Source organism: Phyllostomus hastatus, unplaced genomic scaffold (assembly GCF_019186645.2).
Source record: "Phyllostomus hastatus isolate PE091 unplaced genomic scaffold, TTU_PhHast_1.1 phas_contig_159, whole genome shotgun sequence".
Lineage (NCBI taxonomy): Eukaryota > Metazoa > Chordata > Mammalia > Chiroptera > Phyllostomidae > Phyllostomus > Phyllostomus hastatus.
The window spans coordinates 22,588,928-22,612,506 of NW_025333640.1; the positions used below are offsets into that span (position 1 = coordinate 22,588,928).

Genomic DNA, 23,579 nt, shown 5'->3' on the forward strand with positions numbered 1-23,579 from the left:
AAAAAGTTCTCCCCTTACTAGTGACTTCATCCCATTGATGTGTCACAGTGGTGGTTGTTATTTACTGTCTCTTCTTGGCTGTGTTTTATGTGGCTCCAAGGGTACCACTTGTCCCTGATTCGGTTTCTTCGCCGTCTTTGCTGGTGGTTACGCCTCCTCTTTTAGGGTGTCAGAACGCCTCAGGGCTCAGTTTTTGTAACTTGTCTCTTTCTACGCTTAACATTTCTAGTATAATTAGAATCCAAGAACCCCCCCACCCCAAATATAGCTTATTTCTTAGAAAGTATAGATTATATAATCTAAAATTAATTATTGCTATTTTCAAACTGTCCTTCAGACTTTCTTGATTCTGTTTCAAAGCTTGCAGTGAGAATTGTGGATCTTTGGGGGATCGACCATCCAGTGGCAAGGGTTGGAAAAGTCAGTAGGACTTTTTGTAAAGACCGTTGTGATATGATGTAGTTCCTCTGAAGGTGTGATATTGTATTTCTTGTATCTTGCAAACCTTAAAGATATTTTAAAGGAATTTTATATGAACTTGTGTAATGTGTTGGCATTATTTGAATATGTCTATAAATACCTCCAAAGAATACAATTTAACAATAAACATGAAAAGTTTTCAGATTAAATTTTAGAGTTTATGTTAAAAATACAAAAGTAAATATGCTTGATATATAAAACTTGAGAACTATGGTAAAAAATAAATTTAAAGCACCTATAATATCACTGCCTAAATATAGTTTATATTTTGAAATATTGTCTTTTAGTCTTTATATAGTTTAAAAACCATGCTGTGATCACATAATTTTCTGTATTTTGCCCTTAGCATAATATAAGTATGCATGTTTCCACATTTTTAAAATGAACATTGTGTTTAGGATTGCACTGTGTCCTGTCTCATGGATTCCTTTGTCTTGAACAGTTAGGTTTTGATTATTTTTATTGACATTTATTTTTATTTATTTATTTTTTTTCTTTTGTGGATAAAGCTGCAGTGAGCTGCATAATTTTCTTTTTCTGTTTTAGGATTACTTCCTTAGGATAGATTGCCAGAAGTGGAGTTACTGGGTCAGAGGGTATGGTCTTATGAACTTTTTTCCTTTAAAAAAATAAAATAATTTTTCTTTAGTTTATTTTGCTATCCAGTTGAAAAGTGAAACTCTTAATGATTATACTTCCTATCTCTTAGAAAGCTGTGTATAAAGGCAAGGCTCTGTGATCAGAAAAGTTTGGGAAATTCCTAGGGAAGAAAGCCTTTTTAACTTGGTTTACCCTAGCGTTTCCTGAACTTAGCTGAGTGTCAGATGTTTTCTTTTTCTCTGTGATATACACTTTTTAACATTTTGTGGGCATTTTACAAAAGATACAGTTTATGAACTACTGATCCAAAATTTCAACTTGCTTTTAGTGGTCAGAGCAACCAAATCTTCATTCTAAAATTATTTTAAAAAAGGAGATTAAAATTAAGTTGTTTTCTATGTGATTTTTGGGTGTATGTCTTTATAAAGTCTCATAACGTTTACAATTTAAACTTTCTGTATTGATTCTTAACATCTTAATGCCTCAATGACATCAAATACTTTTTATAGTCTTTAATAAAATTTGGAATATAGACATAAAAGATTAAAGTAGAAGATAATACAGATTGTACAAATCTTTTTTGTCCCCTTCATTTTTCCCTACAGAATGTGAAAACCTTTGCATCTTCTGATAGTCTAGCCAAGGTCCAAGAAGTAGCAAGCTGGCTTTTGGAAATGAATCAGGAACTGCTCTCTGTGGGCAGCAAAAGACGACGAACTGGAGGCTCTCTGAGAGGTAACCCTTCCTCAAGCCAGGCCGATGAGGAGCAGATGAATCGCGTGGTGGAGGAGGAACAGCAGCAGCAGCAGCAGCTACGGCCACAAGAGGAGGAGCACACCGTGAGGAACGGTGAAGTCGTCGGCGCAGAACCCAGACCCAGAGACCAAAATGACTCCCAGCAAGGACAGTTGGAAGAAAACAATAATCGCTTTATTTCAGTAGATGAGGACTCCTCAGGAAACCAAGAAGAGCCAGAGGAAGATGAAGAGCACGCTGGGGAACAAGAGGAGGAGGATGAAGAGGAAGAGGAAATGGACCAGGAGAGCGATGATTTCGATCAGTCTGATGACAGTAGCAGGGAAGATGAACACACGCATAGTAACAGTGTCACAAACTCCAGTAGCATCGCGGACCTGCCTATTCACCAACTCTCCTCCCCGTTCTATACAAAGACAGCAAAAGTGAGTATATTCAGTCTGCTGTGCACTTGACAAATTTTACACATCCGTATTAATTGTAATAAAGCTTTTCTCATACTCCTTGTATTACTGCAACATGATTCTTCAGATCTGTAATAATAAAGTGAATTACTTTTGTTTTACAGAAGGTATTAGAGAATATTAGAAACAGAAATACTGATAATGGGACAATCTTATTAAAAATGGAGGGAAGGTAATCAATCAATCCTACTTATTATGGTGAAAAATCATTAATGTCAAATTTTATTATAAATTTTGTCTCTGGAACAGAGGTTAGTAGGTTGTGTGCAATAGAGGGTTGAGGTGAAACATGATTTGTGTAAATCGAGTAGTAAAAATCCTTCTCATTTACAAAGTGCAGCCTGTGGGGGGGCTGTGTATTCATAAGTGCTAGTTACTCCAAGACATGAGTCATGGGAAGTTATTTCATAGTTTTCTTATTACAATGGTTAAAATTTATCCTTTATAAATAGTCTTCTCTGCATTATGTAGTTAAGGTGGAACTACAGCCTGTTATTTGGTTGTTGGTGAAATCTGAGTTGGTTTTTTAAAAGTTATGAAGTACTAGACACTGACATATTTAAGACTAAATGTGTCTACATTATAAATCAGCAAGAATGCAGGGTGCTATCTTCACTGCTTGCTTTCCTCCAGACTTTATTATAATTAAAACATTCAGGAATATCAGAATAATTGGTTTTTCTTTCTGACTCCATTTCAGTGGAATACTGTGTTTACTTTTCAAAGTGGTTTGAATATTGACTATAGGGTAACAGATCACTTTGGTTGGTACTTGACTGTGAGTGTTAGGAGGAGATGATGTGAAGAGGCTGAGATTCCAACTTTCCGTCAAACTTCTACCACGACTTCCCTTGCCTGCATTTGTCCTTTGCCTTCCCATTCCTGGGAGATAGCTCTGTCTGTATCTGCCTCTGTAGCTCATTTAGCTAGCAGTGGCCCATGGAGTTAGCCATAGACATATTTTAAAAGGTGGATGGTTAGATGCCTCTCTCTAACCTGGAGGAATCTTATCAACTCAGGGACTTGGTGATTAGGCTAGTGCTGATACAGTCCTTTGAGGCTATGCCAGAGATTGGGGACTAGAATATGCTAACCAGTTATGCTGTCACTGCTTCCCAGTCTTATCTTTGCTACTGGATAGGCAGGGAGGTGCTGAATCCTTGAAGTCTATCTGAACTGAGGGGAGGAAGTGACTGGGCAGCTGCTGGAAATTCAGTCTTTCCAGTGCTTGTTCTTTGGGGTGGCCTGTGCGCTTCTTTCCTCAAAACACATCGCTTAAAATGGTCATGACCAGAGGCAGGGGTTGTGGAGAAAGAGAAGCGTTATTTCTCCCACTACCCAGTCTTTCTCCCCTCCCACCCCATCAAAATATAGTGAAAATGAAATGATGTAGTGTCTGCACTTTGTTTCAGAATACAGCTGAAGGGAAGAAAAACGAGGGGATAGATTTGCTACGTGTTGCTTATTGTAGAAGCTGGATTACAGGGACGTGAGGGCTCATGGGTATTATTCTGTGTAGTTTTTCAAGAATGTTTCAAGTTTTCCATAATAAAATATGTGTAAGCTGTAAAGAGAGTGAATATACACACCACACATCAGAAAATCATCACCAGAGCTGGGAATGGCGGTCATTCATTACGTACCCTGGTCTTGTCGACTGACTCTTAAGTAAGTGCTGAGCTGACTGTTCTCCTCTGCGTGGAGTTTGATTTTCTCTGAGTTTTGGTGCTGTTGAAATGACAGGAAATTTAATAAGAATCGTGTATTTTTTTGCTGGAGTTAGAACTTATTTTAATCAATATTTTAGTCAGTGTTGCTATTTAATGGTCTATTCAAAGAGGAGAGAAGATAAAAAGAATTAGACTCAGATGCGGTATGTGGCAACTTCTGTCCTTTTTCTGTCTCAGGCATTAAAATAAATAATGTCTGTAGTAGTTTATCCATTTATTCCTATTTGCATATTTTAAATTTCAAAGCACACCATTAATTTAGCCCACAAACAATATACGAACAGATGTAACATCATCTTCTTTAACTGAACTTGACCTGGAATGAAATATCTTAACACTGAGTTTAATATTTGAGTTGCTATGTCATTTTTGCATTAGTGTGTAAAACTTAAATTTTTAAAACATGTTTATTCCTAATTTCCCTAGCCTGTCTGCAGGTTTAGATTTCATTCAGATGGTTTGATCTGAGGAGGAACTGCCCTCAGGTAGTTTCTTTTGTGGTTTTCACCCATTTTATCATCCCTCCCTCCAGGTGCTGAAGCTGTGTGCTGACTCTCAGCCAGATGGCTGGAGCCCTGATAGCTGCAGCCCTGCTTTGTTGAGAAGGCTCAGGCCTCTCACGGTGCAGTTTGCCCAGCTTCTCTCCCATCTCTTCGTCTCTCTCCCTCGAGGTTACTACGCCAAAGATGGAGTTTATACCCTCCTCTGTTTTCTGTGGGTTCAGCGAAGGACTGGGGGTTTAGTAAATTTAATTGCATTTTCTTATTTAAGAAAGAAGTTTAATGAAAGCTAAGCCTTGCTGAACAGTGCAAAGCTATCAATAATTTCTGCAACATTTCAAGTTAAAAACAAGAAAGCCAGGTAGACAAAACAGATCTTTTCCTAAAAGGAGAAACCATCATAATATGCAGTAGGAAACTAGTACACAGGTTTGACAGGTGCTTCATTTTTTCCCTCAAGATGAGATTGTGAACAGAACTTTTAGATAGGTCCTGTGTATAGTACCTCTTTAAAAACAAACTACACTGGACTTCAGTCATTTTGGTGACTCTTGAGTTGTGAATACAAATTATTGTTTTGTTCCTACAGTATGTTTTGTGCATGCTGTTTTGTACAGGTGTAGACTGAGTACTGATAGCAGAAATAGATGTGTACATGTGTTTATATGTCGTGTACATGTACACATAGACATGTATATATGTGTATTTACGCTTTTGATACATTGTTTATTTTGAGGTCATTTGCCTCCTTATTAACTATGGCAAGAAGTATATAAAACTATTTGATTGCCAAGGCAGGGATGCCCTTCTACATAAGTAAGACTTCAATCTGAAATGGGCTTGTGTTTGATTTTGTCCGTTCCGGAAGCCCTTCTTTAGGAGTATTCCCAGGGTGCTTTATTTTTTCAACAATTACAAAACATCATCTATTATTGTGTTGCTTAAAAAGAAAATGTTAGTTACCCATGTGGATAAATGTGTTTAGTACAGTAAGTAGGGAAAAGCTCTCTCTATTTTAAATACTCTGTTTTGGAGTAGCTTTAAATTCAAAATCATGATGTATATAAGAAACTTCTACAAACATTATTCTGGCCACAGTTTCAGGTCTTCTTAAACTGTGGCTTCTGAGAAGAGTGGAGGTTATAATAATAATCATTTTTAAAATCCCAATTTTTAAGGTGTATATGGGATTAGCCTTTTACAGTTTTACTAAGCATACCTTTCAAATTTTACTGTTTGGCAGTTTCTTAACATACCCTGTGGACAGCTAGACTGACTGATTCCTCATTCCTGAACATGCAGATCATATATGTGAACATGATATTAATGAAAAAATCATTTCTGGCCCTTCTTTGCATTGGTTGTTTCTTCAAAAGCATATTGAAAACTATCAAAATTCTTAGGAGAGTCCCCCTACCTCCCCCCCCTGCCCCCCCCCCCCCCCAGTTACAACCTTTGTTTGTTCTTATGGGAGCCTATGACAATAATATACATTAGAAATTCCAGGCTGTCTTAATGGTAAAAAAGTCGAGGGTAGTGTCAGCTATGAATTGGTGTTTACTAAGCCCATATGATTTGCAAGTTCCTAGGTCAGGTAAGTGAGCAGAAGTTACAGAGAGACTAAATGATTCACTCAAAAATCACACTGTGACAAGAAATTTTAATCTAGATATGCCTAATTTCATCAAAACCCTTTCTTTTCATGTGCTATGCTGCCCTCTATGGTAGAATTTGGCAAACATTACTATGTAGGTTCTAGACTCTGTTGGAGTGTGGTGACTTTCTAATGCCATGCCACATTTGAAATCACCAGAGCTACCCGTCAGAAAATACAGAGAGCTCAGTTAGTTCTTTCCTTTGTGTATTTAACAAACAGTATTGAAGATTTGAGAGTTCAAGGCTGAAGTTGTAATAGGAAGATATGACAGTGAAATTTGAGACTGGATATCAGATATCACTCTCTAGAGTTTTATCAAATGTGCTTCTGCACCAGGAGTTGTGTGCTGGCTATTTCTGTCAATTTGATTAGTCTGCCTACAAATTCTAAAGTCAATTTACTTCCTCAGAGAGGAGGGCCCATCTCTTCACTTTAACTCTCTCTGTCAACGGCCTATCCCATTAAAGAATGAATGAATGAATAAAGCAAGTTTGTTTTCTGAAGAGCTGCCCAGCCTGTACAAAAGACTCATTTTACATGGTTACTGCAGATTAACAACCCATTTTCTACTAAAAGGAAAAGCAAGAAAGCAAATGAAGGTACCGATTCACCAGGTTTTGTGTCCTCCCGATCTTTTCGTGAAGAGACCCACGTTTGAGCCCTGATTTCTGCTTCTCCTGTGTCTGTCTTGGTGCCTTCCATCTGGTCTCACATAGCTTCATTCCCGATCTCAGATTAGTCTGTTTTTTCTCATCCTAAAACTAATCATTTTTAAAAATCCTTTTCTCCTCAAATATGAAGTAAATGTTTATTGTTTCTTGTCCACCACCCTCCAACCACTCCCGTGAACCACAGCTACTGGGAGACTTTGTAGGACAATGTGTCAAACATCTGAAATCTCACAGGGCACTAAACTCTATTATGGGTAGAAAGCTAGAGAGTTTTGATTGTTCCAGGACTTCCCTGGTCTTGTCTGGGTCTTGTGAGACAATCTAAGTTCATATTCTGTTGGGTGCAGGCGTGTCCAGAGAACGAAGAGTCTGTGTGAGGCAGTCATCCTGAATACCATCCACTAATAAACAGAGCCCAATGGATAACCATGCGCCTACCTTTGTGTGAAGGAGGAAAAGCTGGAAACATTCACCCAGCCCAGCTTAACCCAATTTTAAACACACGGAGAGGACAGAAGTGGTAGATAGAATTTCTCCCTAACAGAGGAGAGTGATAAAAACTTTTCAGATTTGAGCTTGAATTCTGATTTTGTGATTCATCATATGACCACAAGTATGAAATGACATGGAGCTATTTCTTTATCTGTAAAATAAGGCTACAGTACCTGTTTATCAGGGTTTTTGTAAGGATTAAGTGAAATAACATGTCAAGCAAGTAGTATAGTGCCTGGGACACTCAGGTAGTTTACAGATGCAGCCTTGCAACCTCACTGTGTCGGTCTGTCTCTCGTCTTTTGCCCCTAATCTCACAGAGTACAGTTCATTCCCCACAGCAGGGGGCAGTTTATCTGCTTGTTGTTTTATGACCTTTAGAGGTAAGTCATTAGGATATTACCCCTAGTAGAAAAGATACAAACAAAGGAATAGATAAATACTTTCAAAAGGATATATGAAAGGATTGAGAGCATACTGTAATAAGCTGGGCCATCTCTAATAAAAATAAAAATAGGACAAATTTTCGAGAGGATGCTATTCATAGATCTTCTATGTTGATAGGTATGTTCCATTTCCTTTCATTAGAATTTAAGTCAGTTTCTTTAAACCATCTTCTTTTAAAATATCTATATAGTTAAATCCTTGCACCTTACATTTGGATGCCAACATGAATTTTATTTTATGGTCAACTTCTATTTCCTGTCAGTGCAGTTTTTAAAATGTATTAACATTATTTGAAACTATAGTAGCTCTAAATACTGATCATGTTTAAATCTGTATCTGTTTCTCTGCAATAATTAAAGATAACTTTGATTATGAGTTGTCATTCTAGATGAAAAGAAAGTCTCCTGATAGAATGGAGAATATAAACAATTTTCCAAATGTTTCGTTGGATTGTGCACACAGGAGATAAACTTCTCTGACGTATCCACAGATACCACAAATGGCTATCTTCAAAATGTTCAGGAGGCAAAGTGTTGCGTGTGTGTGTAATTGCAGTGACCTGGTCTGTATCAGTGATGTTCTGTTGGCGCTGAGGAAGGTGGGATGCAGACGGTAAAGGAACGTGTCTACTCTGGTAGACGACTCCCAAATGATGTTTCAAGTTCCCATCATTTTCCTGGGCCTCAGTCCCGTGTTTCTGTCTATTGGGCATTGTCACCTGAGTGGTCCACTTAAAACTACTGTGTCTTTCTTCATACCAGTGTTTTAATTTTCCTCCCCCTATTTACAATTTTTGTTAATATCCTAGTCGTCTGGTCACTTGGTGGAAAAATAGTTTGACTTTTTCTTATCCTATAATCCTATGGGTCTGCTGAAAAATTTAGCAGACTTGAGCATTTGGACTTCCTTTTTCTTGCCCCCAGGTGCTTGTAAAATAAAAATTGGAGACTCAATGTTTAAAAATGTTAAGAGCATCTTTGCTTGGGTTTCTTTTTGCACTAGGCTGTAATGTCATGTCCTTGACAGTGAGTTGGCGGTATGAATGGTTGGATGAGTTTTTTAAAATGGATTTTTACCTCCACATAGATCCGTAACCACAATCTCAATATCTGGTGCCCCATTTCCCACTAATGAAGCCAAACCCCTAAGTGGACATTTGAAGTCTTTTATAGTCTTACCACAGTTGCTTTCAACCTGATTTCATCTCCTTGCCTCCACTTGCTTTTAATGACTTTGCTCCTGTCCAGCGAGCCAGATCGTTGAAAACCCAGGCCAAATTCCATCTCTATCTGTACAATTTCCTAGAATTAGAAAATTTAATTCTTTGGACCCGTTGTTGGTTTTCTCCATTGTGCAAGTCATTTGGTATTACCTTGTGACCCTTTTGTAAGTTTGTTTTGAATTGACATTGAATTCTTTAATTTTTTTGAGCTGAAGAAATTTGATATATTTGTTTCTAGTGCTGATTCAGGTTGAGAGTTGAAGACTCACAAATTGTAATATGAACAATTCTCATTTTAGCTCTTGAGGTATACCCAAGCTAGACTATAAATTATAAATAGGCATGCCATTTAAATTTAGTTTAAAATTTCAATATTCAATATAAAGATAGTTACACTAAGGTATAACATAATAAAGTTAGTAGTTCTAGAGTAGACTCCTATGAGGAGAAGTTAACATTCCAATTTAAGAACCATGTTGCTAAGATGCAGAAATCGATTAAAGGTAATTCATGCTGCCATTAAAAATTATATTTTTAATGAAAATTTAGTAGCGGGAACATGTTAATAAACAGCATTTACTAAAAATGAGTTCTCTCAAAACTATACAATATGATCATAATTATGAAGCAGACATATATTAATCTGTATATATACACTGGAAAAATCAGAAAGAATTAAACTAAATGTTAGTAATTATTCTGAATATCGTTGAATTATTTCTGTTTTTTTCTTATATGCTTTTCAGAATTCCCCAAGCTTTCTACAGCAAGATATATTACTAATATTAGGGGGAAAACCTATATCTGCTAAAAACCAATTTTTAGTTTATTTAGTCTTTTTTTGATAACTTCCGTTATGTATAATGCTCTAATGGAAGACTGGATAAAAAGACATCCCTCACAAGGAAGGGCATTACATAACTATCTCTTCCTGAAAATACAGCTAAGTGTAGTGTGAAAAGCAACAAACTCTTTTAACGGATTTTTTGTATAACCAGTTCTTTACATCTCTAGGCTTCAGGTGTCAGCTTACCACATTGTCTTCTAGAAGAGCTATAGTTTAGCATGGTGGTATCCTTTCTTGTATTTAAGACATCTATTTAGTATGTGGTTTCTTTCAAGAGTTACATAGAGTAGCCTTGATAGCACTTTTGGTTCTCCATGAAACATGAATGTCTTTCATTTAAAAATCTTTCCGTGAGCAACTTTGGAGTCTGTCTTTTAAAATCCAACCCCAGAGTGCTTTACCAGGAAGTCACAGTGCTTTCCCTCTGCTCCCCTAGACCCAACGCCCCATCTCTTTGCCCTAATTAAAGTATTTCAACTGCCTAGGCTTTCCACCCTAATTTTAAGTCCCCTGAGATATAACCTCAATTGGAGGGGTACTTTGAGGTCACCAAGTCCAAAACCTGTGCCCAGTGACTTTACGAGTACACTTGGGCTTGCAAACGAGGTCATCCCTAGAGGATACTACAGGATCAAGTAGCATTAGAGTTTTACACAGGCCTTTATGTTGACATGCATTACTCCTCTTTGGTCCTTGGTCTTCCACCTGCAGCATGGCCGCCCTTCTTACAGGAGAAGACTGCTGTCGCATCCATCCACAGGACCTCAGTCCTGGTTGCTCTTCTGGACACATTGCTCCTGAAGCGATGTGTCCCGTGGCCAACACGGTGCTGCCAAGGTGCAGCCAAGCCAGACTGTTGGCTGTTCCATTTCTGAGCCTCCTCAGCGCAGTGGAAACAGCGTTGATGGTGACACCAGTGATGTGATAATAAGTCGTTTATTGAACACTCTTTACTATGTGCCAGGACACTGTGTTAAATATTTTACATATATAATCTCATTTAATCTTAAAGTCTGGTTTATGTAGGTTCTAATTTTTATCCTCACATAAGATAGGGAAGAGAAACAAGTTAAGAAAGGTTGAGTAATTCACCAGTGGTCAGTGAGCTGTTACGTAGAGGAGCTAGGATTTGAACCTAGATCTTATTCTGGATCCTGGTTACACTTCTGTTAAAATTTGAAAATTTCATGAACTAGTAATTTTGGGAGGAGGTGAGCTATGGAATAACCCATAAAGCCTCCGCTTTAACCTCTGTTTGCATGCCGCATTCCCCCAAAGTTGCCCCAACTTAATCTCTGTTTTCATGGTATATTTATTGTGATTCATATCACATTGTATTAAAAATATTTTTTCTGTCTCTCTCCTGTTCATGCACCTTGATTCCATATCTTGTCTAATAATATTTATCATGTATAAGGCACCCCAAGGCCTAATAGTTTGTCAATAAATAGTGAATTCATTTTTACATACATTTCTAGCCAGCCCTTGACCACATTGACACATATTTTGTGTATCTAGGATCAGTGCATATACTATGGGGGCGGGGCTAAAAACACAGTATCTATAAATAATTATGTATTCTTATGTGTTTAAACTTCAGTCGCCTTCAAGGTATTCTCCATTTGATACAATACACCTATTGAGATGTTTTTTCCACTGCTCAAAATAGTTTATCAACTCTTTGATTTTGATGCCTTTTTAGTGCTGCTGCCATTTTTTTTTGTGTCACCTCTTCCCCATCAGCAAAATACTTTCCTTTGAGGACTTTTGTCATCTGGGGAAACAAAAAAATGTTGCTCAGGGTGAGATTGGGTGAATAGGGAGGGTTGGGTATGGGTGTCATGCTGTTTTTGGTCAAATACTGCTGAATACTCAGCATGGTGTGGACAGGTGTGCTCATGAATCACCCATCATGAAATGGGCAAATGTGTTGAGTCTTCAAAAAAACATCCACTGAAGCTAAACGCAGCCTCTCACAACAACGCCAGCTGGTCCACTGATACAGATGGGTTCCTAGAACACCCACCTAGCAGGGGAAGCCTGTACTACAAGGGACCTGTCCTTCAGAAGATAATTCTGTTCTTGGGGGGGTCTCCCCTCATATTTTGCATTCCTGTTTCTTGTAACATCGATGTACAGATTTTTGTGTAGGCATAGGTTTTCAACTCCTTTCTGTAAATACTAACAAGTGCAATCAATAGATTGCAAGTTAGGAGCATGCTTAATTTTGTAAGAAACTATCACACTGTCTTCCACAATGGGTGTGTACCATTTTGTAGTCCCATGAAAATGAATGAGACTTCCTTTTGCCAGCATTTGATGATGTCAGTGTTTTTGGCTTTTGGCCATTCTAATAGGTGTGTACTGGCATCTCATTGTTTTCATTTGAAAATCCCTAATGATATATGATGTTCAGTATCTTCTTGATGTGCTCACTTGCCACCTGTATGTCTTCTTTGGTGAGGTGTCTGTTTAGATCTTTTGCCCAGTTTTTTTAATGGGGTTGTTTGTTTTCTTATTGTTGAGTTGTGAGAGTTCTTCATATATTTTGGATAACAGGCTTCTATCATATTGTCTCTGTTGAGTATTTTCTCCCAACCAGTGGTTTATCTTCTTATTCTCTTGACATTGTCTTTCATAGAACAGAAATTTTTAATTTTAATGTTCAGGTTAATTATTTCTTTGATAGATTGTACCTTTCCTGTTGCATCTAAAACGCCATCACCATACCCAAAATATTTTAGGTTTTCTTCTGTGTTATCTTCTAGGAGTTAAATAGTGTTATGTTTTATATTTAGGTGTATGACCCATTCTGAGTTAATTTTTGAATGTGCGTGCCCAGGTTTTCTAGCACCATTTGTTGAATAGATATTGTTTTGCTTTTGCTCTTTTGTTCCTTTGTCAAATTTCAGTTAACTATATTCATGTGGGTTTATTTCTGGGCTCTTTATTTTGTACCTTGTTTTTTCTTTGTATTGACAACATTTTTCCTGGCAGGGGTGTCCAGCCTTTTGGCATCTCTGGACCACACTGGAAGAAGAAGAGTTGTCTTGGGCCACACATTAAATATACAAACACTAATGAAAAATGATGAGCAAAGGTTTTAAGTAAATTTATGATTTTGTGTTGGGCCACATTCATAGCCATCCTGGCCTACATTGGACACCCCTGCTAGGGTAAACCTAGGGAAGTAATTGTAGGATATCTTTTTTTCTGTTGAATTATAACTCTGGTGTATAGGTTGGGCAAGGTAATATTAGGAAGAATTGTGGCCGTATAGTAAGCTTTCTTTCTTTCTCTTTTTAAAATTTAAATTGTTGACAGACCTGATCCTCTAAGATTGTACTGTGTCTTGTAGGACCTTGTACTTTGCATAAAGAAAATGCTTAAAAATGGAACTTTGAGGAAACAGAATCTTGAAGTGTCTTTATAATCATGGCCTGGTTTAATCCTGTTCTGCTTAATGTAAATGTCCACAGGTTTTCGAACCTAAGTACAAGACTTTAAATTTGTCCCTGTTAGATTTTCCATTGTTATTTGACAGGGTACCTCCGTCCTCACGCAGTTTCCGCTTTGGCTCCTTCCTGATCAGGTCCCTCCTTGCTGAGAAGCATTTGTACTGGGAGTCTGTCTCCTAGCATCTTCACCATCTCTCCCAGTTGTGTAGTTCTCAGTGCTTATGTTCCCACAGCCACAGACTGAATCGGTGACCTCTTCAGTGAGGAAAAGAAAGCTAGGTTGACAATGATGGGAAGCTGTTCTTTACAGTTCTTTACAAAAGAACTGAAATAGGAGTAGTAACTTTTTTGAATAGTGGCAGAATTTTTAGGAATAAGTAGAAAGCTTCCTTATGTGAGTATTTGAATATATTCCAAATATCTATATGTGTTTATATTGGGCAAATTTGTTTAAATTTTCTGTTTATATCCTTTCTGGTTCTTAATGGTTTGCTGATTGATGGCTAAGTGGTGCTTTGCAGGGTTCTTTGCAGACTTTCTGCACCATAGGCAACTTACTCCTTGACATTTGGAGGATTAATTTTGATGCAAGTATAGGAACTTTACAAAATCTTACAGTTTCTAAAGTTTTAACTTACAAATATTATTAGCTTAAGATTACAGAAAGTGAATGACAGAGCTGGGAGTGTAATTTAGATCTTGCTTATATATCTCTCCCCACCTCATCCCCTTCTAAAACTCCAATATGTAAATAATAAATATAAATGCAAATATAAATATATTTCTAAAACTTGGGTCTATTTCAAAGTTAGTGTTTCACTAACTTTAATTTAGATGGTAATACAAATTTTTAAACCTTTTCACCAGTGACTACAATATTAAGAACCTTACCAAGATTCTTTTCTGCTTGTGAGTACACTTTGATTCTTCTCCTAAAATCTGTTTCATCTTCCACCTCTCTCTTAGGGGACCCAATTTTTAGCTATTTCATTGCATGGTTGCTGTAATGAATCTCTATTATCTATAAAGTAAGATAAAGAGAAAAAACAGTTTGGATGAATTATGGAAGTAGAAGACTGAGAAGAGAAAATACTCTCAGAGAATGTGGGTGTGTTTAAAATATCTAATTTGTAGTCATGACACTATTCCTTTATTTTTTATTTCTTCTTTGAAAATTTCCTTAAATTCAGTATTATTTACATTTTAATTTAGAAATACTGTTTTTTTCCATTTAGGATTAGGATTTTTTTATTTTTTATTTTTTTAGGAAACCTTTAAAAGCACTGTGGTTTTCTCAGTGGATACTTTAAATATGGATAGTTGTTCAACAAAAAGCACAGAGAAATAAAGTTACAAAAGACACAACATATTTAGGTTTTTATAGATGTTACATATGAGCTTGCTTAGCATATTTAGTAAATCAGGAAGTATTCTTTTTTACTATGAAAGATATGTAAGAATAATCACTTAATTCATTTGTTTCTTCATTGAACACTAGAGGGCCATATAGTACTTTATTGCTGTTGATAGAGTTGCTTATAACGTATTTAAATGTTTAGTAAGTGTCTCTCTTGTACTTCGTGCTCTAGTACACTATTTCTTGCTTGGAATTTGAAATTAATATTTGTAGTATGTGCATTGCCATATAATATGTGAGAAACCTAGGGTTTTTTTTTTAAGCCAGCAATTACCATATCTTGATTTTGCTCTTTTAAAGCAACAATGCAACCAAAGTGAAGAAATAGTGAGCTTTAGAATAAATGTACATAAGCATAAACTCACTGTGATTTGGGAATATAAGTATATTTTTTGAAAATTTCACAAGTACCTGCACATAAGAGCATTAAAAACAAAAGTCTGTCATTGTTACTTGCTCTGGATTTCCTTGGCATATTTGTGAGAAGTGACCCTCTAAATTCTTGTCTAAATTTTCTCCTGTGTTAGCATAGAAGGTGATACTGCAGGGCGTCATCACCTGATCGTCCTGAACTAAAGAACATTTGAACAGATGATTCTTCATTCTTCCTTTCTCTGGGTTGCTTGGGGTGAAGAAATGAGACATGCGATCTGCAGGCCCAAGTAGGTAGTGTGGGCGAGTGAAGAAAGCCATGACTGGCCCAGCGGCATTGCTCAGGGGAATATGCCTTTCCTAAAAGGTGCTGGCATTCAGTTAAGGAAAGAAAAAGAAACATGGTGTGGACTTCAAAAAAAAACTGTCTTTGAGCTGCATTTGACCTATAGATTACTATTGATTTTGCTAGCTTCTAAAGATAAAGTTTAACATCTTAAGTAGAGTCTTAATTAAATTTTTATTCTCCCATAGATATAATTCAGAGAGCAGTTTGCATTATTAATTTCTATATTATGTTTTTGGGGGAAATGAGGACATTTCTCTTTAGCTAATACTTAGTTACACTTCCCTTTTGGTAAAGGAAGATTCCGGTGAATTCAGGGGAAACACGTGGTTTATACCTGGAGGAGAGCGTGAAAGAGGATCTTGTAACAGCCGGAAAGAGCAACAGTACATCTAAAGACTTGAAAGAACCTTATCTTTTGAAATTTTTTTTCCTTAGAGTTAAGTTTAATATCTTAAATTATTTCCTCAAATTAGTTACTATAATGAAGTGACAAAACTTCTCTCTTTAGTTCTAAATTTTATTGAGGAGTTAGTCCTCTTGAATATTGAATTTCTTTTGAATTTAAAGTCATTGCGATGATAAGCAGTATTCTCTGATATATTTCGTGTGTGCTTCTTTGTGTCACTACCATTTTCTGAAAACCACATTTATTGCTATATTTTGACAGATTAACATGAGTTTAAGTGATGAAACACTCAGCTTAAATTCTGATCTTTTTGCTTAGGTAATAATGACATTAGCTATTAATAGCACAATCTATCAGGTGAATTAATGTTAAATGGTCAAGTCTAAAACAAGTTAAAAAGGGATCAGTATTGGATACAGTGAAAAACACCAGAGCTGCTCTTTTCTCGAGGAGAGATATTAGATATTAATGATGTATTGGAGACCTTCAGGTATTGTCTTTTTAACATGTATTTGGAGAAAACATTAGCTTACTAGTTAAAATTTGGTTCAATTTAGCGATATTATTGAACCCTGAAAAGAACGGCCATTTTTCTTTGAAGATGTGCCCCAGTGTGATAACCAGGTTTTATGGGAGCAGGAGGAAGAAGGTGTCAGAGCACCTTACTGTGCTAAGTGCGTACATCCACTCCACGGGTGTTCCATTCCAAAAAGGCCGATGGGGGAGGTGTGAGTGCAGGATCGAGGGTATGCAGTATTTTATTACCAAGGTAAAAGATCATTTAGATTCCCTCAAAAGTCAGAAGGTTTTGGAAAATTGGGTTAGTATGAGTACTGAGATATTTGTAGAATACTACCAGTAATCTGATTTCTGTCAGTGATTCCTTGACTACAGTGAAATGATTTTCAAGCAGAATAACTTCTTAACCTCACTTCCCATATCACAGTTTATATGTAGGAGATGCAAACTCAAGAGGCGATGCATGCTAGAAATGAATGTAAATGAATGAAACGGACTAAGCAGAAGACCCCGGGAACCAAAGCACCTGTAAAGGGGGCGGCTATGAAAACCGTGATCCCGATACTGCCATATTTTCCAGTTCCTCAAAAGTCACTGGGATTCCTGGTTTTTAGATGATAACTTCTTAGTTTTTTATATGTTGACTTCCAGTTTTTTCAAAAGCATTTCTGTGGGCTGCTTTGACCTATGGACCACCCATTTTCACTAGATAGCATTTATGAAAGAAGAGTGTGCAGTTCATTACTCAGTGCAGAATGAAAATAGTTTGCATCCCGTGCTGAACCATTAAGGGCACTGAGTTGTTTGGAGTGTAAGTGCTGCATATACATAGCACATTAAGTGCTTTAGTGCACCAAGGACTTTTTTCTTTATGAATTCAATATACCGACTTTAGATGTTGAACTGCCTCATGAATTGGCCTCATTTAAAAGAAACGTGTATTGTAACTTCCACAAAGAATTTGAGGTGGCTTAAATGTAGGAGAAACAAAGTCAGCAAAATGATCAAGTATACCTGAAAATCAGAACCAGGGAAAGTACTGGAGTAGGCTATGAAGTCAAGGCCATGGGAAGTTATGATGAATTAAGCTGTTAATAGAATACACGTTGGCCACTCATGGGGTCCTACACCAGTGTTCTTCAAAGTGTGACCCTAGACCAGACGCATCAGAAACATCAGAGCGCTTATTAAAAATGCAAGTTGCAGGGTTACAGGCCAGAAGTGCTTAAGCAACTCTCTCGGGTTGGGATGTGTGTTTTTATTAAGCTCCCACGTGATTCTGATATAGATTAAAATTTGCAAAACTTTGGCCTATTAGTTTGTCTGTCTGCTTCCTTGTGATAAAACTAAGAGGAGGATGTGCCAAGTCCTCTCAGGAAGAGAAACGTGGCAGTCACACAGATACACACATACACAACCCCCTTTCTAGTATTACGTTAAAAGAATTTCGCACATAGGGCTTCAGCAGTGATCCAGTAGACCTCTCTCAGTAGCACAGTATCCGTAACAAACGCGTCAGTTAGCACAAATAGTGGTGAGTGGAGAGAGCGACCTCTGAAGTCAGACTGTGGAGTTTTCACAGTATCACTTGATCTTAGGCAAACCCTTTACCTTTTCTTGTGGAGTTATCTTAAATATGGTAGTAGTGTCAACAATAATATAGTGTAATAGAGGATTCAGTGAGATAATGTATGTTGAGTACTTAGAAAAGTGACTGGCAGGTAGTAAGTCCTTAATAAGTGTTAGCTATTACATTTCGTAAGATTTATTATTGTAATGTTACAAGACTATACTGAAACTGGCTTAGCCAACTAGTGCAGGCCACCTAATGTTGCTGTGCAAAATATTTTTAGTTCCAAAGATACCTACTTTCTTAGATGGTTGAAACTATTCCACTGATTCTTTTGGCCTAAATTATTGTGGCTTTTAGCATCGAGTCTAGTTATTTGATATTGTAAATTTTGTTAGTGCTAATGTGAAGCACTTTTGCTTTCTGACAGGCATTTTTCACCCTAACTGGTTGTTATTGCTGAACCTAGAAGGAATTTGAAAGAGAACCTAAAATAAATTTGATTCGTCTTAGGGCTTTGAGTTCTCACATGGAAATGTTCAGAAGAGATGGAAATGCTAGTTCTTTCTGTAATGATACTCGGGGGTTCTCGAACTGGATGGCTGGGACTAGATTCTGTTTGGTACTTCTGTAAACACTCCAGAATTATTGCTTGACACTACAGGAAATACTTAAAATTTTCACAGTTAAAAGATGGTTATAAACAAATGAAAACATAATGGTTACAAATGAAAGAATAAGTTTCAGTCAGGTTGAAATTTTCTCTATTTAGGGTGTATTTTAGAGAACCTGTTTTGAAGACTGTTAATGTAGGTACTAGCCATATCTGATATAGAATATTAACTTGATTCCTACTACTAGTAAGAATTGTCAGGTAGCATCTTGCTTATAAACTTTAACCTCTAATTATATGAAATGCAAATAAAGAATGATGATTGTTTTATAGATCACTAGAGCTAAAAATAATATACAAGATTTTTTTTGTCCAGAAAAAGATTTACTTTGTTCAAATGTACCATGTCCTTCTGTTCAGTTGGTCTTTGCTGGTGATTTCATTTAAGATAGCTTCTCTGTTTTAGAAATAACTTGCTTTTAGAAGATGCTTTACTTTCAAGGTAAAAATACTTTAATTTTTTGTGTTTCTGGATAGTCTTAAATGGCAGTTTCGGATTATTGAAATCAGATGCAATAGGAATGGATGAAGAAGTGCTGGTGAATTTAGGAAGTGCTGAGAATTATTCATTTCCTTAGCTACAGATGTTGGTTTTATATGTCTACATTATACATTTAATTTTCTAGAAGGAATTGTTTGTGCTTTACCAATGTGCTGCCATCTGTCTTAGGGTCTGATGAGTGAAAAAGTTAAATATGCTGAGGTACATCTGTAATGTTTATCACAGTTACAGTTTTTCAGGTTTGTTTCCTATTACTATTTCACTCTGTTAACCAGTATAGAAAAAAAGGTTAAAACTTTAAGATAGAATCATTTATTCCATGTCGTTTAGATGTCAGTAATCCTGTATCTTATTTTGACTATATTTTTATGCTTCTTTACTCCAGAAAGGAACAGAACAGAGATTACAAACTGATGTCTTATATAGTATTTTTAAACACATTTAAATTTGTTGCCAACATTTAAAAATTTGAGACTTCACATAAAAATACTGATCATTCACCTTCTTCGCAAATGTGGACTATCTGGCCTTGCTGGACTCATGTGTTTCTACCACAACAGTCAGTTGCATCTTTTAGATGGACTTCCCAGGTGTTGAACTTGACATGTTTCTCTTTTTCATTTTACTTGCCTGCTCTAGTCATTTGAGTTAGCTTGGGGTAAATACAAAAGCATGATTGTAGGAAATCCAAAAGTTAATTTTTCTCGTATTTATCACATATCAAACTACTTTGAATGTAAATTCCAGTCAATGTAATATGTAACTATTTGTCAGGTTTATTATTAAAATAGCCAGAGACTTGTTAAACACCTCATTTCCAAAGGGTATGAATTTGTCAGCAAAACTGCTGCCACCCTTGAAGCACCCACTAACTTCAATTTTCATTTTGGGTCATCCTTTTCATTTAAGTCATCATGTTAAGTTTTGAAGTTAAGTTTTAAAGTTCATGTTAAGTTTGACTGTTAGGATGACTGTATATCAAATTACAGCAGCAGCCCAGTGTTGTTGGAGCTCCTTATTTTGTAAGATATTCAGTTCAGCCACCTCACCAATCACCGCAAAGCTTTGTAGATTATAACAAACAATTACTTGATTATTTCTCATTGTTCATGTGGGTTATAACTTGGGATAACTTGGGCATTGCTGATTCAGGCTTGCTGTCAGGTGGCTGGAAGTGAAACCGTAGGGGTCTAGAATGGCTGGCAGCTGCCCAGGAACCATTTTCTCTTCATGTAGTCCAAGGACTGCTTTACATGTGGTCTCTTTACCTGGGCTCCTTTGGGCTTTGTCACAGCATGGTGGCCTCAGGGCAATGAGATTATTTAAAGCAGGGCAACCCGTAAACTTTTTAGTTTGATGTAGCCCCGGTTGTTTATTTTTTCTTTTGTTTCCCTTGCCTGAGGAGATATATCAGAAAAAATATTGCTATGAGCAGTGTCCCATATTTTACTGCCTATGTTTTCTTGTAGGATATTTTTATGGTTTTGGGTCTAACATTTAAGTCTTTAATCCATTTTTAATTTATTCTTGTGTGTGGCTTAAGAAGGTGGTCTGCTTTCATTTTTTTGCATGTATCTGTCCAGTATTCCCAACACAATTTATTAAATAAACCACCTTTAGCAAGTACATTGTGTGTGCTTGCTCCCTCTGTCAAATACTAATTGACTGTAAAGGCGTGGGTTTATTTCTGGGCTCTCTATTCTGTTCCATTGATCTGTGTGTCTGTTTTTATGCCAGTACCATACCATTTGACCACTATGACCTTATAGTATAGTTTGATATTAGGAAGTGTGATTCCTCCAATTTCATTCTTTCTCAAGATTGCTGTTGCTATCAGACCTTTTGCAGTTCCATATAAATTTTTGAAATATTTGTTCTAGTTCTGTGAAAATTTTGCCCTTTGCAACAGCATGGATGGACCTGGGAAACATTATGTTAAGTGAAACAAGCCAGTCAGAGAAAGACAAATACCATGTGATTTCACTCATATGGGCAATCTAATGAACAAACCAAGATAACAAGCAAAACAGACAGACTCATATATGGAGAGCCTGCTGACAGCTCTGGTGGGACGGCTAGGGGATGGAGGGATCGAGCAAAAAGGACTCATGGACACAGACAACAGGGTGCTGATTGTGGGGCAGGGGAGGTGGGGAGGAGGTGGGAGAGGGTGTAAGGGGGTTAAACAGTAATGGAGGAAAGAAAAGAAAATAATGAATTTTTTTTAAAAAAGGGCTACCATCTGAGTGTATTCCATCCAGCAAGGTGGAGGCTGAATCTCCTTTTTTATAAGGAGATTTTATTCTGCCTGGGAAACCACATAGTGTACTTTTACATTCTCTCTCCACCTCCCAACGGAGAGTGTGAGAATACATCGTAAGAAGAGCATGTGAGATGGGAAATACTGCTGTTACCATTTGAAGAACACAGTTTGCTGTAGGATGTCATAACATCTTTGTTTTTTAAAAAAAATCTGTATAATTGATTATGCTGTTACAGGTGTCCCAGTTTTTCTCTCTTTGCCCCCCTCCACCCAGCACTCCCTACTCTCGCAGGCAGTCCCACCCCTTTGTTCATGTCCATGGGTCGTGAGTATAAGTTCTTCTGCTGCCCCGTTTCCTGTTCTGTACTTTACATCCCCATGACTGTTCTGTAACCACCTATTTGTACTTCTTAATCCCCTCACCTCGTCTCCCATTCCCCCATACCCCTCCCGTCTAGCAACCATCAAAACACTCTGTGTCCATGATTCTGTCATTGTTCTTGTTTGCTTAGTTATTTAGATTCAATTGTTGATAGATATGTATTTATTACCGTTTTATTGCTCATAGTTTTGATCTTTTTTCTTAAATACGTTCCTTTAACATTTCATATAATAATGGTTTGGTGATAATGCGCTCCTTTAGTGTTTTCTTAACTGGTATCTGCCCTTTGATTCTAAATGATATCTTTGCTGGGTAGAGCAGTCTTGGCTGTAGGTCCCTGCTTTTCATCACTTTGAATATTTCTTTCCAATCACTTCTAGCCTGCAAAGTTTCTTTTGAGAAATTAGCTGACAGTCTTTTGAGAACTCCCCTGTAGGTAACTAACTTCTTTTCTCTCACTGCTTTTAAGATTATCTCTTTATTTTTATCCTTTGGCACTTTAATTATGATGTGTCTTGGAGTGGGTCTCTTTGTATCCATCTTGTTTGGGACTCTCTTTGCTGGTTCTGTGGCTCTGTGGTTCTGGGGGTGGAGAGGGTTTAGAAAAGGCACAATGGCCTCTGCTCGCCTTGATGCCAGACACTTCGGCTCCTCCCTGTACACCACTGGTGCCTTTCAAGCTGCTGCCCCAGTGCTGGAGCTCAGAAGGGAGTAAGTAGAGTCAGTTTGCATGCGGGTTCTTGAAGAGGAACTGCTTAGGACTCTGGCAGTTTCTCCACGGACTCAATCCCCACTGGTTTTTGCATCTAGAAGTTATGGGGACTTACCTTCCTGGCACTGGAACCCTGGGTGGGAGGGCCTGGTGTGGGGCTGGGACTCTTTGCTCCTGAGATACCCCTCCCGAATTTTTATCCACCACCTGAGGGTGTGGGACCAGCCTGTTCAGTGTCTCTGTGTCTCCATGCCTCTTACCAGACTGGATGGAAGTGGTTTCTTGAATTCCATAGTTGTCAGACTTCCATTCATCTCAGTTTTCAATGGTTCTGAGTGATGGTTGTTCTATAGTGTAGTTGTAATTTTGATGTGGTTGTGAACTCAGTTATCTGATAAACTCACATATCAAGTAGATCTCCAGTGAGATTAGAAAGTAACACAAATAGGTTGTTAGGCTTAACATTCTATAGAATAAAACACACAGGATCTGGCAGAAGTAAAGCCTGCTTGAATGTGGTTCATAGGATAATAATATGGGTATAATAATTTATAAATTTGAACATTTCACCCAAAATGTCATATGGTATGCTTGAGTGTGATATTGTTATGTTACAGAATTACATGCTTATGATTTTGTAATAAAAAGGGATGTTATTTGTGCCAGACCCTGTAGTTCTATGAATTCAGGAATTACACATGCTAGGGCGGAAATCCCCAACTTCACTGCCTGGAAGCTCTGTTACCTTGGGCAGGTTTTTAAACCTTTCTGAGCCTCAACTTCCTTGTCTGTAAAATGTAGGACAATGATACTTAAGCCTTTTTTGTTACGTTAAGTGAAATAAAGCTGGATGTAGTAGGATGTGATCCTTCCCCCACATTGTTGTACCAATCAGAAATAACACATTCGTATTTTCTTAGCCCTGTAGGTGGAAACTTTATATTAACTCTTGATCTCCGTTTCAGGCATAATCAAGAACTGCAGGGTTCGAGCCCTGGCTGGTGTAGCTCAGTGGATTGAGTGTGGCCTGCAATCCAAAGAGTTGCTGGTTTATTCCTGGCCAGGCCACATGCCTGGGTTGCAGGTCAGG

The 23,579-nt window shown here is 37.4% G+C and overlaps 1 protein-coding gene across 9 annotated transcripts in view; it reads left to right on the forward strand.

The window, feature by feature from the left end:
* Positions 1 to 23,579, forward strand: part of FBXW7 (F-box and WD repeat domain containing 7) — a 167,864-nt gene that overhangs the window by 77,308 nt on the left and 66,977 nt on the right. For 5 of the 9 annotated variants that reach the window (XM_045830814.1, XM_045830817.1, XM_045830813.1 and 2 more), the window contains 2 exons: positions 1,027 to 1,076; positions 1,686 to 2,261. In XM_045830814.1, coding sequence (XP_045686770.1) covers positions 1,755 to 2,261 — 507 coding nt within the window. In that variant the 5' untranslated portion in view covers positions 1,027 to 1,076; positions 1,686 to 1,754. Of the gene's footprint in view, positions 1 to 1,026; positions 1,077 to 1,685; positions 2,337 to 23,579 lie in introns of those variants that run through there. The other 4 variants (XM_045830819.1, XM_045830816.1, XM_045830821.1 and 1 more) reach the window with 2 other exon arrangements.